General features: G+C 38.9%; 1 protein-coding gene across 2 annotated transcripts in view; it reads left to right on the top strand.

Annotated features, from left to right (window-relative positions):
- itpr3 (inositol 1,4,5-trisphosphate receptor, type 3) overlaps positions 1–13,046 on the top strand; it is a 30,530-nt gene that overhangs the window by 16,220 nt on the left and 1,264 nt on the right. The window contains exons 27-57 of one of the 2 annotated variants that reach the window (XM_057355831.1): positions 20–97; positions 671–790; positions 873–995; positions 1,200–1,400; positions 1,605–1,856; positions 1,937–2,062; positions 2,142–2,267; positions 2,449–2,569; positions 3,772–3,953; positions 4,057–4,205; positions 4,288–4,396; positions 4,783–4,870; positions 4,963–5,138; positions 5,740–5,902; positions 6,116–6,264; positions 6,409–6,609; positions 6,826–6,936; positions 9,092–9,187; positions 9,270–9,371; positions 9,745–9,828; positions 9,915–9,989; positions 10,171–10,363; positions 10,575–10,694; positions 10,852–11,024; positions 11,143–11,307; positions 11,487–11,676; positions 11,771–11,851; positions 11,992–12,110; positions 12,198–12,363; positions 12,487–12,647; positions 12,846–13,007. In XM_057355831.1, the coding sequence (XP_057211814.1) occupies positions 20–97; positions 671–790; positions 873–995; positions 1,200–1,400; positions 1,605–1,856; positions 1,937–2,062; positions 2,142–2,267; positions 2,449–2,569; positions 3,772–3,953; positions 4,057–4,205; positions 4,288–4,396; positions 4,783–4,870; positions 4,963–5,138; positions 5,740–5,902; positions 6,116–6,264; positions 6,409–6,609; positions 6,826–6,936; positions 9,092–9,187; positions 9,270–9,371; positions 9,745–9,828; positions 9,915–9,989; positions 10,171–10,363; positions 10,575–10,694; positions 10,852–11,024; positions 11,143–11,307; positions 11,487–11,676; positions 11,771–11,851; positions 11,992–12,110; positions 12,198–12,363; positions 12,487–12,647; positions 12,846–13,007 (4,362 nt within the window). Of the gene's footprint in view, positions 1–19; positions 98–670; positions 791–872; positions 996–1,199; positions 1,401–1,604; positions 1,857–1,936; positions 2,063–2,141; positions 2,268–2,448; positions 2,570–3,771; positions 3,954–4,056; positions 4,206–4,287; positions 4,397–4,782; positions 4,871–4,962; positions 5,139–5,739; positions 5,903–6,115; positions 6,265–6,408; positions 6,610–6,825; positions 6,937–9,091; positions 9,188–9,269; positions 9,372–9,744; positions 9,829–9,914; positions 9,990–10,170; positions 10,364–10,574; positions 10,695–10,851; positions 11,025–11,142; positions 11,308–11,486; positions 11,677–11,767; positions 11,852–11,991; positions 12,111–12,197; positions 12,364–12,486; positions 12,648–12,845; positions 13,008–13,046 lie in introns of both variants that reach the window. The other variant, XM_057355830.1, reaches the window with a different exon arrangement.

The raw sequence follows: 13,046 nt of genomic DNA, 5'->3' as shown, positions 1-13,046 counted from the left end.
TCTTTAATTTTTCTAACAGCCACCACCAGAGGAGGATCCTGAAACGAAGAAGCAAAGAATAGAAAGGAGCAATGAAAGCTACCAGCACGTCAAAGAGGTTTGTGATGTTACTATCTCTTCTCAGTTCAAGACTTGCGTATCCTGAATAAAAGAAAAAAACAAAGCAGAACTGATAGATTGATGAATACTTCTCTACATGTGTAGGGATGTAACGATTCACCGCGAGCCGGTTGAAAATCGATTATAATATGTGACGATTCAAGTCAGTTGAGATGTTATATGAATCGCAGTACAAGTTTTGAACAGCAGTGTTTACTCCAAATTTGGAAAATGTGGATATGCTGATATGTCTTAAATATAAAAAATCCAAGAAAAGCACAGAGTCTTAGTTGTTTATATTAAAGAAACTTTTGTATTATTCATTTTTTATTTGATTTGGAAGTTGTTTTAAAATTGCAGTTTTTTGACAAGATATTTTTATTTTACCAAGAAATGCGCAGCATTTGAGAAATAATTAAAGGGCAGTTGTTTTTTGTCTCAGCGAATTTTGTAAAAATAAATTGTGAATAAATTATATCGTGAGATCAGTATCGTGGATTGCATCGCACCGTGAGCTGAGTGAATCTTCACATCCCTACATGTGTGAATAAATCTTTTCTCTGGTCCTCAGATCCTTGAGCGGTTGAATAAAATGTGCAGTTCAGGTGTCTTTAAGAAGCAGCAAAGGCTATTGAAGAACATGGGTGCCCACAAAGTGATGCTTGACCTCTTGCAGATCACATACGATCGGGTTTGTGATGTTTGAAAATACATATAAAGTGACACTTTTTATGTTGTGTCCCACACTTAGCACTTGATTTTCCTTTTGACAGAATGACACCAAAATGCTGGAGATCATCAAGTATACGCACCTCTTCCTGCAGAAGTTCTGCACAGGCAATCTGGAGAATCAGGCTCTTCTCCATAAACAACTCAACCTCTTTCTCACTCGTGGGGTGAGCGCAATTAAATACGATTTCTGATGCTACTGCATATATAAAGTGGGGTCTATTTTAAAGGTAAAATTAAAAGGGTTAAAAAACATATTTTAAAATAATTGAAAATGAAGCATGTAATATTCTGAACACATTTGAACCGCTAAGAAACACACCAAATACTGAGTTTCTTGCTCAAATTGTTATTAATGCTCTGTTTTTCAGCTCTTAGAGGCAGAGACAATGCAGCAAATTTTCAGTAACAATTACCAGCTTTGTTCTGAGATCAGTGAAACTGTACTGCATCATTTTATCCACTGCCTGGCCACACACGGCCGTTTCATCCAGTACCTCAACTTCCTGCACACCATCATTAAAGCAGAGGGGAAATATGTGAAGAAATGTCAAGACATGATCATGACTGAGGTTTGTCAATGTGACCTTGAGTTAATAGTTAATCAAATTTGTTAAGATTTTTTTTAGTATTTTTGTAATTGTAAAATTTGGAGCAATATTTATAAACGAATAGATGTATAAATATTTATAGTATGCGTAATATATAAGTGCATATTTATGTATAAATGCATAATGTAAAATACAGACTATCAGATCAATTCTTTTCGTCATCAGCTGACAAGTGCGGGTGATGATGTGGTCGTCTTATACAACGACAAGACGTCGTTTGCCACCATGGTGGATCTGATGATACTGTCGAGGGAGGGGGTGCAGGAAGACAGTCCTCTGCGTTATCATATCTCTCTGGTAGAGCTGCTGGCTGCATGCGCTGAGGGTAAAAATGTCTACACTGAGATTAAATGCACATCTCTGCTGCCCCTAGAGGACATGGTGAGAGTGATCACGCATGAAGACTGCATCACAGAGGTAAACCTGCTGAGAACACTCTCTTTAACCTGCTGCATATGGTTTATGGATTTTTCAAGGTTGAGGAAACTGTCTTTCAGGTGAAAATTGCCTACGTAAACTTCGTGAACCACTGCTACGTTGACACAGAAGTGGAGATGAAGGAAATCTACACCAGCAACCACATCTGGAAACTGTTTGACAACTTTACAACAGATATGGCCAGGGTAGGTCCACTGTGCATGTAGATTCATTGAGTTTGTAACTTCAGGAAACCCGGTTCACTGTGTGCATTTGGATTTTCAGGTGTGCTCTATCCGCGAGAGACGTATGTCAGATCCTGTGCTGGAGAAATATGTGATTCAGGTGGTTTTAGACACTGTTAATGCTTTCTTCAGCTCACCTTTCTCAGAAAACAGCACCACCACAGAGGTGAGACGTCATTACATTTTTATAATCTTATTTTGTTTATGTGCAGTGTGCAGGATATTTGCGATTCTCTTCGAGGAAAGGACATTATCTCACATAGATCTGGCATGCAAAAAATTATTTTCACATAAAATTGGTTTACGTTTCGTTGTTATATTTCACCCACATTTTTTGTCTCATCCAGGTTCATTTCACCACAGTAAAACAGCTGCTACAGTCCACTATGCGTATGTTGGAGTGTCCCTGGCTGCATTCACTGCAGAAAATGCAAGTTGAGGCCTGCATCCGAACTCTGGCTTTGACAAGTAGGTTAACCTTTCTTAATGTGGCCGTAACTTAGACAGTTTCTGCATATCTCGTCATATGTTAATCTTGAGTACTTACAGAATAGTATCGCGCCCTTCAAATATCCGTAGTCTTTAGTTTATTCACATTTATAAAAGACAGATACAGCTGTACGATCATTTCCAAAAACATACGACCTCCTTCACGCGTGCGGGATCTCCAAATCCAGCGTTATATCCACCGTTTATATAACATTCCCCACCAAAATGCAGTGAACAAACAAACACAGCTGAACTTCGCGAACGCAGTGCTCTCTCTCTCTCTCTCTCTTGCTTCAGCTGGTTGATGTGTGCGCATGCTCCTTCTGCTCTCCCTGGTTGACGCGTGGGCGTGCTCTTTCATCTCGCTCTCGCGGGCTGACGCGTGGGCGTGCTTTTCCTGGAGAATTGTCCAATAGGGGACTAAGAAAAGTTGTTACGAAACGGATTTTCATGTTGGAAAAAAACTTTCCGAAACTTATAGGAATTCTGGGGTAGTGTATCGGGCACAGAAATACTACGTCATACGTCCAACTCATTTTTTTGACAAGTTGACCATGTCAGGCATGAGAAGACAGCACGTTTAACATTGTAAAGAAGTCAGAATGCATGAAACACCGTTGCGCATCCCCTTTAAAAATCAGAAACACAAATGCACAATATTGAATTATAGCAAAATCACACACAGTGCTTTCCACACTGGGCTGCGTGGTACAATATATAGAGTTGTCTTATATGGCTGAACTATTTATTTAAAGGGATAGTTCACCTAAAGTAACAATTCTGTCAGTTATTCTCTCTCATGTGGTTCAAAACTTGTACTGTCTATGACTCTTTGTTCTGTGAAACAAAAGAAGATATTTAGAAAAATCCAAACAATGTCACCAACATTCTTCAAAATATCTTCTCTTGGCCTCTGTAGAAGAAAAAAGTCATACAGGTTTGAAATGACACAAGGGTGAGAAAATAATGAGAGAATTTTATTTTTTGGGTGAACTCTTCCTGTAACACAGTCCACATGAAATATGTCACACAGGAAAGGATTTAACTATGGCCTTTAATGCCACTAATTAACTGCTTAATTACCTGCATTAACTGCTACAATGCTTTCAAATTCATTTTGGCAGGAATTACAATTTTTTTGTAAACAAAGTTTGTGTTTACACTTTCAACTCTCCTCACAGCAAAGGACCGTACCATAACTCTGCCGATCGAGCTGGAGGCTCATGTCAACATGATGTTGAGTCAGAGTAACTCCAGCGCTCTGTCTCGCTCCATCCTCGCCAGCAAAAACCTGTCTCGCCTCACGCGGCCTACTGCTCCCACCAACCCCTGGGACTACAAAAACATCATAGAGAAACTACAGGTGTGCACTTCCGTGTGTCTGACAGTGTAAAACAGTTAACATTAGGTTGGATTTGGGCTGTATTTCTATAAATGATAATGTATGTTTATTTGTGTAACATCAGGACATCATTAACACCCTGGAGGAGCGGCTGATGCCTCTAGTTAATGCTGAGTTATCAGTGCTGGTGGATGTTCTGCATCAGCCCGAGTTGCTCTTTCTGGAAGGCACTGATGCACGGACACGCTGTGAATCAGGAGGCTTCATATCTAAGTGAGTCAAATCTGTTTGAATACATTTTTGCGGTGTTTTATTTGATTAAAATTGACAAAAGTTGACGTCTCGCTCTGTTTAGACTGATTCAGCACACTAAAGCCCTGATGAACTCCGATGAGAAGCTCTGTATCAAAGTCCTCAGAACTCTACAGGAAATGCTCATTCGGGAGATGGACTTTGATGACAAGGTGAGTAAGAATAATAAAATCATGGGTAAAATACTACTTTTATGATTAATAGAGTTGCAGCCAAGGGATGTAGCTATCTGTAAATAACGTTTCAATTGGCGCAAGACTACACGGAAGTGACATCAAGCACATATACAAATCATCATGCTTTGTTTTTGGAGAGCAAGTTAAGGAGTCTGAGAGATCATTTTCGGTGGCATTTCTGTGATGATGTGCTTGTTTGCATGTTTTTAATTCAGCTTCTCGAATATCCTTCCCTTTTTTAAAATGTCTGTAAATTAATATCTGTAATATATTTTTATATAATTTTGCTTAATTGGAGAGTTAGTTATTCTCTAATTCTGTAGATGTGTGATCATCTGTGTAATCGGTGCTTTTTGTTACAGGGTTTTGCCTTGAGAAAGGTGTTGCTTCAAAACTACCTCTATAACAACAAAAAGAACATGAAGCCAGAAGGTCCTGATCTTGTTGGAGGTAATTTTGATGTAACACTGATACAAAAATCCACACTGGCAATCCAACATGAAATGCTAAGTGGGTTATGTATTTTGGATGCGTTTGTGAAGGTGGAGAGGTAGAGAGAGACTGGGTGGCTGTCGCAGCGTTACAATGCCGACTAGATCGAGAAGGCGGCACCAAACTCTTCATAGACCTCATAACCAGCACAAAGAATGAGAAGATCTTCCAGGAGAGCATACAGTTTGCCATCAGTTTGCTGGAAGGTGGCAACACCGAAATCCAGGTGGGGATACAGTTACCAGAAAGATATGTTTACATACATTTTATGGGTGTGATTGTAGGAAGAAACATCCAAGTTATTAAAGTAACACCGTGTCTACACCGGACGCGGCGCGACGAGACACATGGCTTGTTCTAATGGGATTGTTGCGCCACGTCTGGTTTGGACAAATTTTTAAATTATAATGGGTTCTAATTCGTTCTATTGTCTCTTGTCGCGTCGCATCGTGCCACCGCATCCGGTGTAGACACGGTGTAAGAGATGATGTACAGTTAGCTGGTCTTTATTGCTAAATAAACCCTGAAAAGATTTATTTTGTTATAACGCCCTTTACATCATCTTGTTTATTAGACAGCTGCTTGCCACATATTGAACACAAATATTGATTTTAAGATTAAATATGTCATTAGTTATTATTGCACTATTACATGGAAATTTAAGTTGGCCGGATATTAGGTCTCATATCACTTTAGCCCCACAATTGCAGTGGTTATTACCAGTCAGAATTGAGTAATCCTGAAAGTTGCGGTCATGTGACATGACAACATATAACAATAAAACGGGTTCCTGTGTATTATACATGGTATTATACATGTTTTAACAGAACTCATTCTACAAACTCATGATGGGCGATAACAAGTCTGAGAAGTTTTTTAAAGTGCTGAACGATCGCATGACGAATGCTCGGCTAGAAGTCAAATCCAACATTTCGGTCAATGTCGGGGAAATGAGCCACAAAGCCAAAGATGAAAAGGATCTGGAACCAGGTAAAAAGAAAAAAAAACATTTACTTCAGCTTACCAGTCAATTTTGAAAGTGAAACCTCATTACATCTGGGTTTAGTAGAAGTTTCCAGCAATTCGTTAGTTACTAAATATACAATAAAAGTATGCCTTCAGTCAGCTAGATCTAAATTACGCAGTCATGAAAATTAGACAAATGGCAGTTTTTTTAAATCATTATTTACTTTTTTCCTGCAGGTGGAGTGCCTTCTTTTGGCCAGCCTGAGCAGACACCACAGCCTGAGCAGCAGGAAGTAGATACAGAAATGGGTCCCTCTGTCACCATTATGAAACCCATCCTGCGCTTTTTACAGCTGCTTTGTGAGAACCACAATCTAGACCTTCAGGTCTGGCCAACCTCAGAATAACCACTTTTTTGCCACTATTGTACCGTACATAAATAGTTAAAAACCATCCTTGACCATATCCAATAACTATTGCAAACATATGTCAATACTGTCTGTTAATATTTCCCTCATTCTTTGCCATAGAATTTTCTTCGCTGTCAGACCAACAAAACAAACTATAATCTGGTGTGTGAAACGCTCCAGTTTCTGGACATCATGTGCGGCAGCACAACAGGAGGTTTGGGTCTGCTGGGCCTTTACATCAACGAGAATAACGTAGAGCTGATCACACAGACCCTAGAGACGCTCACAGAGTATTGCCAAGGGCCCTGCCAGGAGAACCAGGTCAGATAATCTATCACAGATACTGCTGAGGGGGAGTGTTTTCAAGAATTAAAGTTTTCTGCTGAAAAGTTACAAACTGCTGGCAAAACAAAACAAAACATAGAGAATGATCATTGCGATGAAAGGATGATTTCAATTAAACTGAATGAAGTTTGAGCAGTTCATTTACTTTCTGAATTTAGGAAATTGCATTTATTTTTTTCTCTTTCCCTAAAGACTTGCATCGTCTGTCACGAGTGTAACGGCATAGACATCATCACAGCTTTGATTCTGAATGACATCAGTCCACTGTGCCGTTACCGTATGGAGCTGGTGTTGCAGCTCAAGGTGAGGTTAAGGTCATGACCTCATTTATACGATATCCCTGCTTTTAAATCCTAAAGAAATCACTATGTCATCACATGTAGCTAAGTAGGTAAAGCATTGCATTAGCAGAACGTATATCACGGGTTTGATTTCCAACAAACACACATGCTGATTAAAAATGTACAATGCACTGTCGGTTACTTCGGATCAGTGGTGTAAAGTATTGGAGTAAATGTACTTAGTTACTTTACTTAAGTATCTTTTTGGCTACTTTGTAGTTGTACTGAGTATTAAAGATATTAGCAACTTTTACTCTCTACTTAACTACATTTTTGAACAAGTATATGTACTCTTTACTCCACTACATTTGTAATGACTAATGCAGTTACACATTACATTTTGCATGGCACCTATCTTATAATTAATATAGCCATTTACAGGGCAATGAAGGTACTACAATCTTGTGGATTTTGCTCTAACTTACAAAAACTTGTCAACATGGCTTCTTTATATGAATATGAGTGCAGTATCAGGTAGATGTCAATCGCTGGCGGTTTACACACGGTTAGCCCTTACCCGCTATTTCTACAGTAATATATTGGCAACACTGTTGCCAGCTAGTTACTGTAGGTCACACATCTACAAAAGCTCTTATTTTTAAAACTAACTCTTCCTAAATGTGCTCTAAACATGTTTGCTCAAAATTTGACCATATGGTGGGACTATTGCCATGAAGTGATGTAAACCAGTAAAAAGAATGTATAGTATTTCAATTTTCAAAAGTGCTCTCACACTATATAGACAAAATATTAACCTATAGAATGAGTCGGACACAGAGAAATGAACAATCCACATATGAATCTCAACAATGGTGACAATCAACTGAACAGCTTCATGCTGCAATGCATGCTGGGTACATAGTACAAAACTCATTCATGATTGTTTGTCACCATTGATGAGGTTTGTATGTCAAGTGTCTAACTGTGTCTCAATTGCAAAGAAAGATTTTCTGACAGAGATCTTTCCATTATAACATGTAATCACTTTACCAAACATATCTTAATAAATCTTAAATGCTATATTATTATTATTTAATGATTGAATTCTTTCAGATGTATCTTCAGTTACTAAGCAAACATAAAGTTGCGGTTCCTGTAAAGTCCCTTTCAGTGTTATTGTATAAGTGTACATTTTAAAGCTACAAGAAAGTCAAAGAGTCCAACCAAAGCAAACACTGATCGCCATAATGGTGACTTAAAACATAATTGAACCACTATGAACTAGAGTTAAATCTCAATAAGATCTTACACAGATGACAGAAATAAAGTGAAAGTGGTGTCTGTAATATGTGAAGATGTTATTGATGTTTGTGTTTAATTCTCCTCTGGTGAAATCTTGACAGATTTATTGTGTTCATCTGTTATTTACACTTGTTCATCTAAGACTGTGTGACTTAAGTGCGTTAATAGATTCTTTATAATGTATCTTCAAACAGCCATTGCAGTAGTTTACTGTAAAACACCTACAGTAACTAGCTGGCAACAGTGTTGCCAATATATGACTGTAGAAATGTCAGGTAAGGGCTAACAGTGTATGTGAAATGAGGACATGACTGCAGCTGGCCATGAGGCCCAAACCAGCATGTCCAGTGCAAAAAGGCTTTGACTTTTTAATTCTACTTAACATTATTTTATTTATCTGTTATATTGAAGAGACCTTTTTGAAGGAGTTTGGTTTACTTATGAGCAGTTGAGCTTAAATGAGACTTGGGTGTTTGTAATAGACGTACAGTAGGTTATGTTGTCGTCCATGATTTGTTGCAATTTTGAGGTGTTCAGTCTTATTATGATTTAAGAAAATAAATGCGATTGCTCTCCTCACAAATCGACTGTTTCTAGTTTTTCCACTGACATGTCTCTTAAGTGTTGAGGACTAGTGCTGCTTTGAGCCTGTATGAGTAAAATACTCAAGTACTGTTCAAATCAGATACTCGAAGACTTTTACTCAAGTCGTTTTGGAATTGGTGACTTGTAACTTGTAATGGAGTAATTTTCACTGCAAGGTATCTGTACTTTTACGTAAGTATGGTTTTCAGGTACTCTTTACACCTCTGCTTCGGATAAAGGCATCTACCATATGCATAAATGTAACATAATATATGTCTTTATATCATCAGGACAATGCCTCCAAGCTCCTGCTTGCTCTGATGGAGAGTCGTCATGACAATGAAAATGCCGAGAGAATCCTGTTAAACCTTCGACCCCGGGAACTGGTCAGTCTGTCACATGATTGTTTGATGTGAATTATGAGAATGAAAAGTTATATTTTATCAGCATTGTGCTGTATGTCTTCAGGTGGAGGTGATAAAGAAGGCTTACTGGCAAGAGACTGAATGTGAGGAGGGGGAAGTGTCGCCGCGGGAGGTCGGACACAACATCTACATCCTGGCACTACAGGTGGACAGTTACATTATAATGCTATGCCGTTTCATTTTCAGAACGACTGATGCTGTTTTTGTTGAAGGTGGTCTTGGACTATACCTGCTGAAATATTCATCAAGAAATGTATTCATTGTATTGCATCCACTTTTATATTGCATCTTTTTTCAGCATGATTAAAAAATTGAAAATGTGTACAAACAATACATCAAATATAAATTTTCACGGCAGTTGTATCTTGTTAAATGCACAGTGGTGTAATGGTGGTATTTATCGCTAGTGTCGATTTTGAAGAACTAATAATCATTTATGTAAAAAATTGGGCATTCTGTCTCTATATGTGTGAAAATATGGCAGTTCGGTAGTCATGTTTGAACTCTTGTTTTTGCAGCTTGCCCGACACAACAAAATGCTTCTCACACTGCTTAAACCCCAAAAGAAGACGAAAGAGGAAGAAGAGGGCATCTCCTCTATGGTGACTTTTAACAAAGAATTCCTTTACTTTTATTAAGCTAATTTTGAACTATTTACCTATAATATTTTTGCTTGTTTTTACTTTAGCTTCACTTGAACAAACAGGAGGAATCGAAGGAGGATCCATTAGAACACTATGACCGTCAAACCTCTAATATTGAGGTCAGTTAGTTTGACAACAAAATTAATTTTTCATCCACATAACGTCCTCCAAGTAACTAAAAAATAAGACAAATGAAATGACTAGATAAATGTGTGATTTTGATATGGGGATGATTGATATGATTAACTTAAATGTGTAATTTGGATCACTTTTGAATTAACTTGCAACTTTCATGTGCAGATCGTTCGTGAGGACCGCAGCATGGAGCAGATCGTGTTTCCTGTTCACCCCATTTGCGAGTATTTGACCGAGGAGTCAAAGTTTCGTGTGTTCACCACCACAGAGCTAGACGAGCAGGGCAGCAAAGTCCCGCACTTTTTTGAACAGACCTCATTTCTTCACAATGAAATGGAGTGGCAGAAAAAACTTCGCAGTAAGTGTTGGGCCAAAACTGTGAGAATGGAAGAAAGAGCTACATCTGATCTTTAAACTCAAGCCACTGAAACTTAAAAACCCAGTTAAAAAAACGTTCACTCAGAAATATTGCTGGAAGGTTTTTTTCAGTGTTTTAGTAATGGCGATAAAAAAGTGGAACTTTGTATTAGACTACATGTTAAAATGCATTAATGTGTAATGTGTTTTAGGCATGCCAGTGTTGTTCTGGTTCTCTCGTCGAATGTCTCTTTGGGGCACCATATCGTTCAATCTGGCTGTGTTCGTCAACCTCATCATCGCTTTGTTCTACCCACACGATACTGGTCAAAGTACGCCGTAATGGGTTTACTGATGTGAAGCTTTGGAGTATTGATTACAAGTGTCATGTGATATCCACATTTACACAATTTCAAAGTTATATTGAGTCGACAACATGATTTTAGATGCAAATTTTGATTGAGTTTTACCCATCTCTGGTGCTTTCAGGTAGCATAGACACCTCAGTACTGCTCATGCTGTTTTGGACTTTCGCTGGACTGGCTGTCGTGGGTCTGTTATCGAAGCGTTACGGGTACCAGGCTCTCACTGTCGCCATCACCCTCCGGCTTGTCTATCACATCGGCATCGGGCCCACGCTCGCTCTAATGGGAGCTCTCAATGTAAGTCTCGCTGATCTTCTGATCACATTTTTTTACAAAGAAGTTTGTATTACGTAGTATTTTATTAGTGACCTCGAATCACTAGAATTTTGGACCCCATCTTTTTCTTTTTAAACAGCTGGGCAATAAGATTGTGTACGTGGTGAGCTTTGTGGGAAACAACGGCACCTTCATCATGGGTTACAAAGCCATGGTAATGGATGTAGAGTTTCTGTACCACTTGGCCTATGTGTTGATCAGTACTTTGGGCCTGTTTGTCCACGAATTCTTCTACAGCATATTGGTGGGTATCTCTTGTGTAGAGATAGAATCTTTAGAAAAATGTTTTGAGTAGAATTCTGTCTAGTTTGGTTTTGACTCTTGAACATAGGTCGATCCATTGGTAATATGCAATAACTGTCTATTAAACATTCAATCTCCAAATCCTCCCCAGAAATCTCTGTGTTCATGTTCCTCTTTCAGTTATTTGATCTGATCTACCGTGAGGAGACGCTTCTTAATGTAATCAAAAGCGTCACCCGTAACGGCCGTTCGATACTTCTCACCGCTGTCCTGGCCATCATCCTAGTCTACCTCTTCTCCATCGTGGGCTTTCTCTTCCTCAGGGATGACTTTATCATGGAAGTGGACCGGCTCGCCAGCGCAGATGAAGGTATAGGTTTACACCAGCAGAAATGAGGGTTGATGAGTATATCATCCTTTCTTTTAGCGTATTGTGGAGCTGATATGTCTTTGATGTTTAGCAGGTACAGATGACTCTATTGACAGCTGCAGTGCAGATGGAGTCGACTGCATAGAGGAAACTGGGTTGGTTGCACCAGCCGATGGTAAGTGTAAGAATAAAAACCAAACTTGAACCAAAAACAAACATATAAAAATATTTATTTAACCCATACTTAACTAAAGTTGAGATAAAGGGCAACAGGATCACCGACTCAGCGATGTGTTTAATTTTTTGGCATTGCAGAAGAAGACAACACAGAGAGGGCTTGTGAGACTCTTCTGATGTGCATTGTGACTGTGCTGAATCACGGCCTGAGGAACGGAGGAGGTGTGGGGGATGTTCTGCGCAAACCATCGAAAAATGTATGACGACCCACATCCACATCCACATGCAAACACACAGACACACAAACATGTACAAAAGCTGATTAGATGTTCTTCACCGTACAGGAGCCCTTGTTCCCTGCTCGGGTGGTCTATGACCTTCTCTTCTACTTCGTTGTGATCATCATCGTCCTCAACTTGATCTTCGGTGTGATTATCGACACTTTCGCTGACCTCCGTAGTGAGAAACAGAAGAAGGAAGAGGTCTTGAAGACCACCTGTTTCATCTGCTGTAAGACTTCAGTGAACAGATTTGGATGTTGTGGTTGTTTATGTTTGTGTATATGCTTCAGTTTGGGGCTTTTAAAACTGAAAATAACTCATTAGAAATAATTTGTGATTTCTGTTTGAACAGGTCTTGAGAGGGACAAGTTTGATAATAAAACCGTCTCGTTTGAAGAACACGTTAAACTGGAGCACAACATCTGGAACTACCTATATTTCATTGTCCTTGTGCGAGAGAAAAACAAGACCGACTACACTGGCCCAGAGAGCTATGTGGCGCACATGATAAAGGTAAATTATAAAATAACTAGGGTGCTTGGCTTCTGCCTAAAATCCAATTTAGTCTTAAACTGTACTAACTGAAAACTCCTACTGTTTACTTAGCAAGGACGTCATCATTTTATTGACGATTTGTGTCACCAATGTTTGATGTTTAATTTTGTATTATGTAGCATCTGTAATAAATACGTTTTCTTTTCATTCTCTTAGAATAAGAACCTGGATTGGTTCCCGCGCATGCAAGCCATGTCTCTGGTTGTAACAGAGGGAGATGGGGAACAGAATGAGATGAGGAACCTCCAGGAATGTCTCTTTACCACCAAGAAATCGGTCGAACAACTCACAGGCCAGTTAACAGAGCTGAAAGAACAGGTACATTTCTCAGTATTACTTAATACCTACCATTTATTA

Source organism: Triplophysa rosa, linkage group LG17, assembly GCF_024868665.1.
Source record: "Triplophysa rosa linkage group LG17, Trosa_1v2, whole genome shotgun sequence".
Lineage (NCBI taxonomy): Eukaryota > Metazoa > Chordata > Actinopteri > Cypriniformes > Nemacheilidae > Triplophysa > Triplophysa rosa.
Note: the sequence above shows the minus strand (reverse complement) of the source record. Positions and strands in the feature narration are given on the sequence as shown.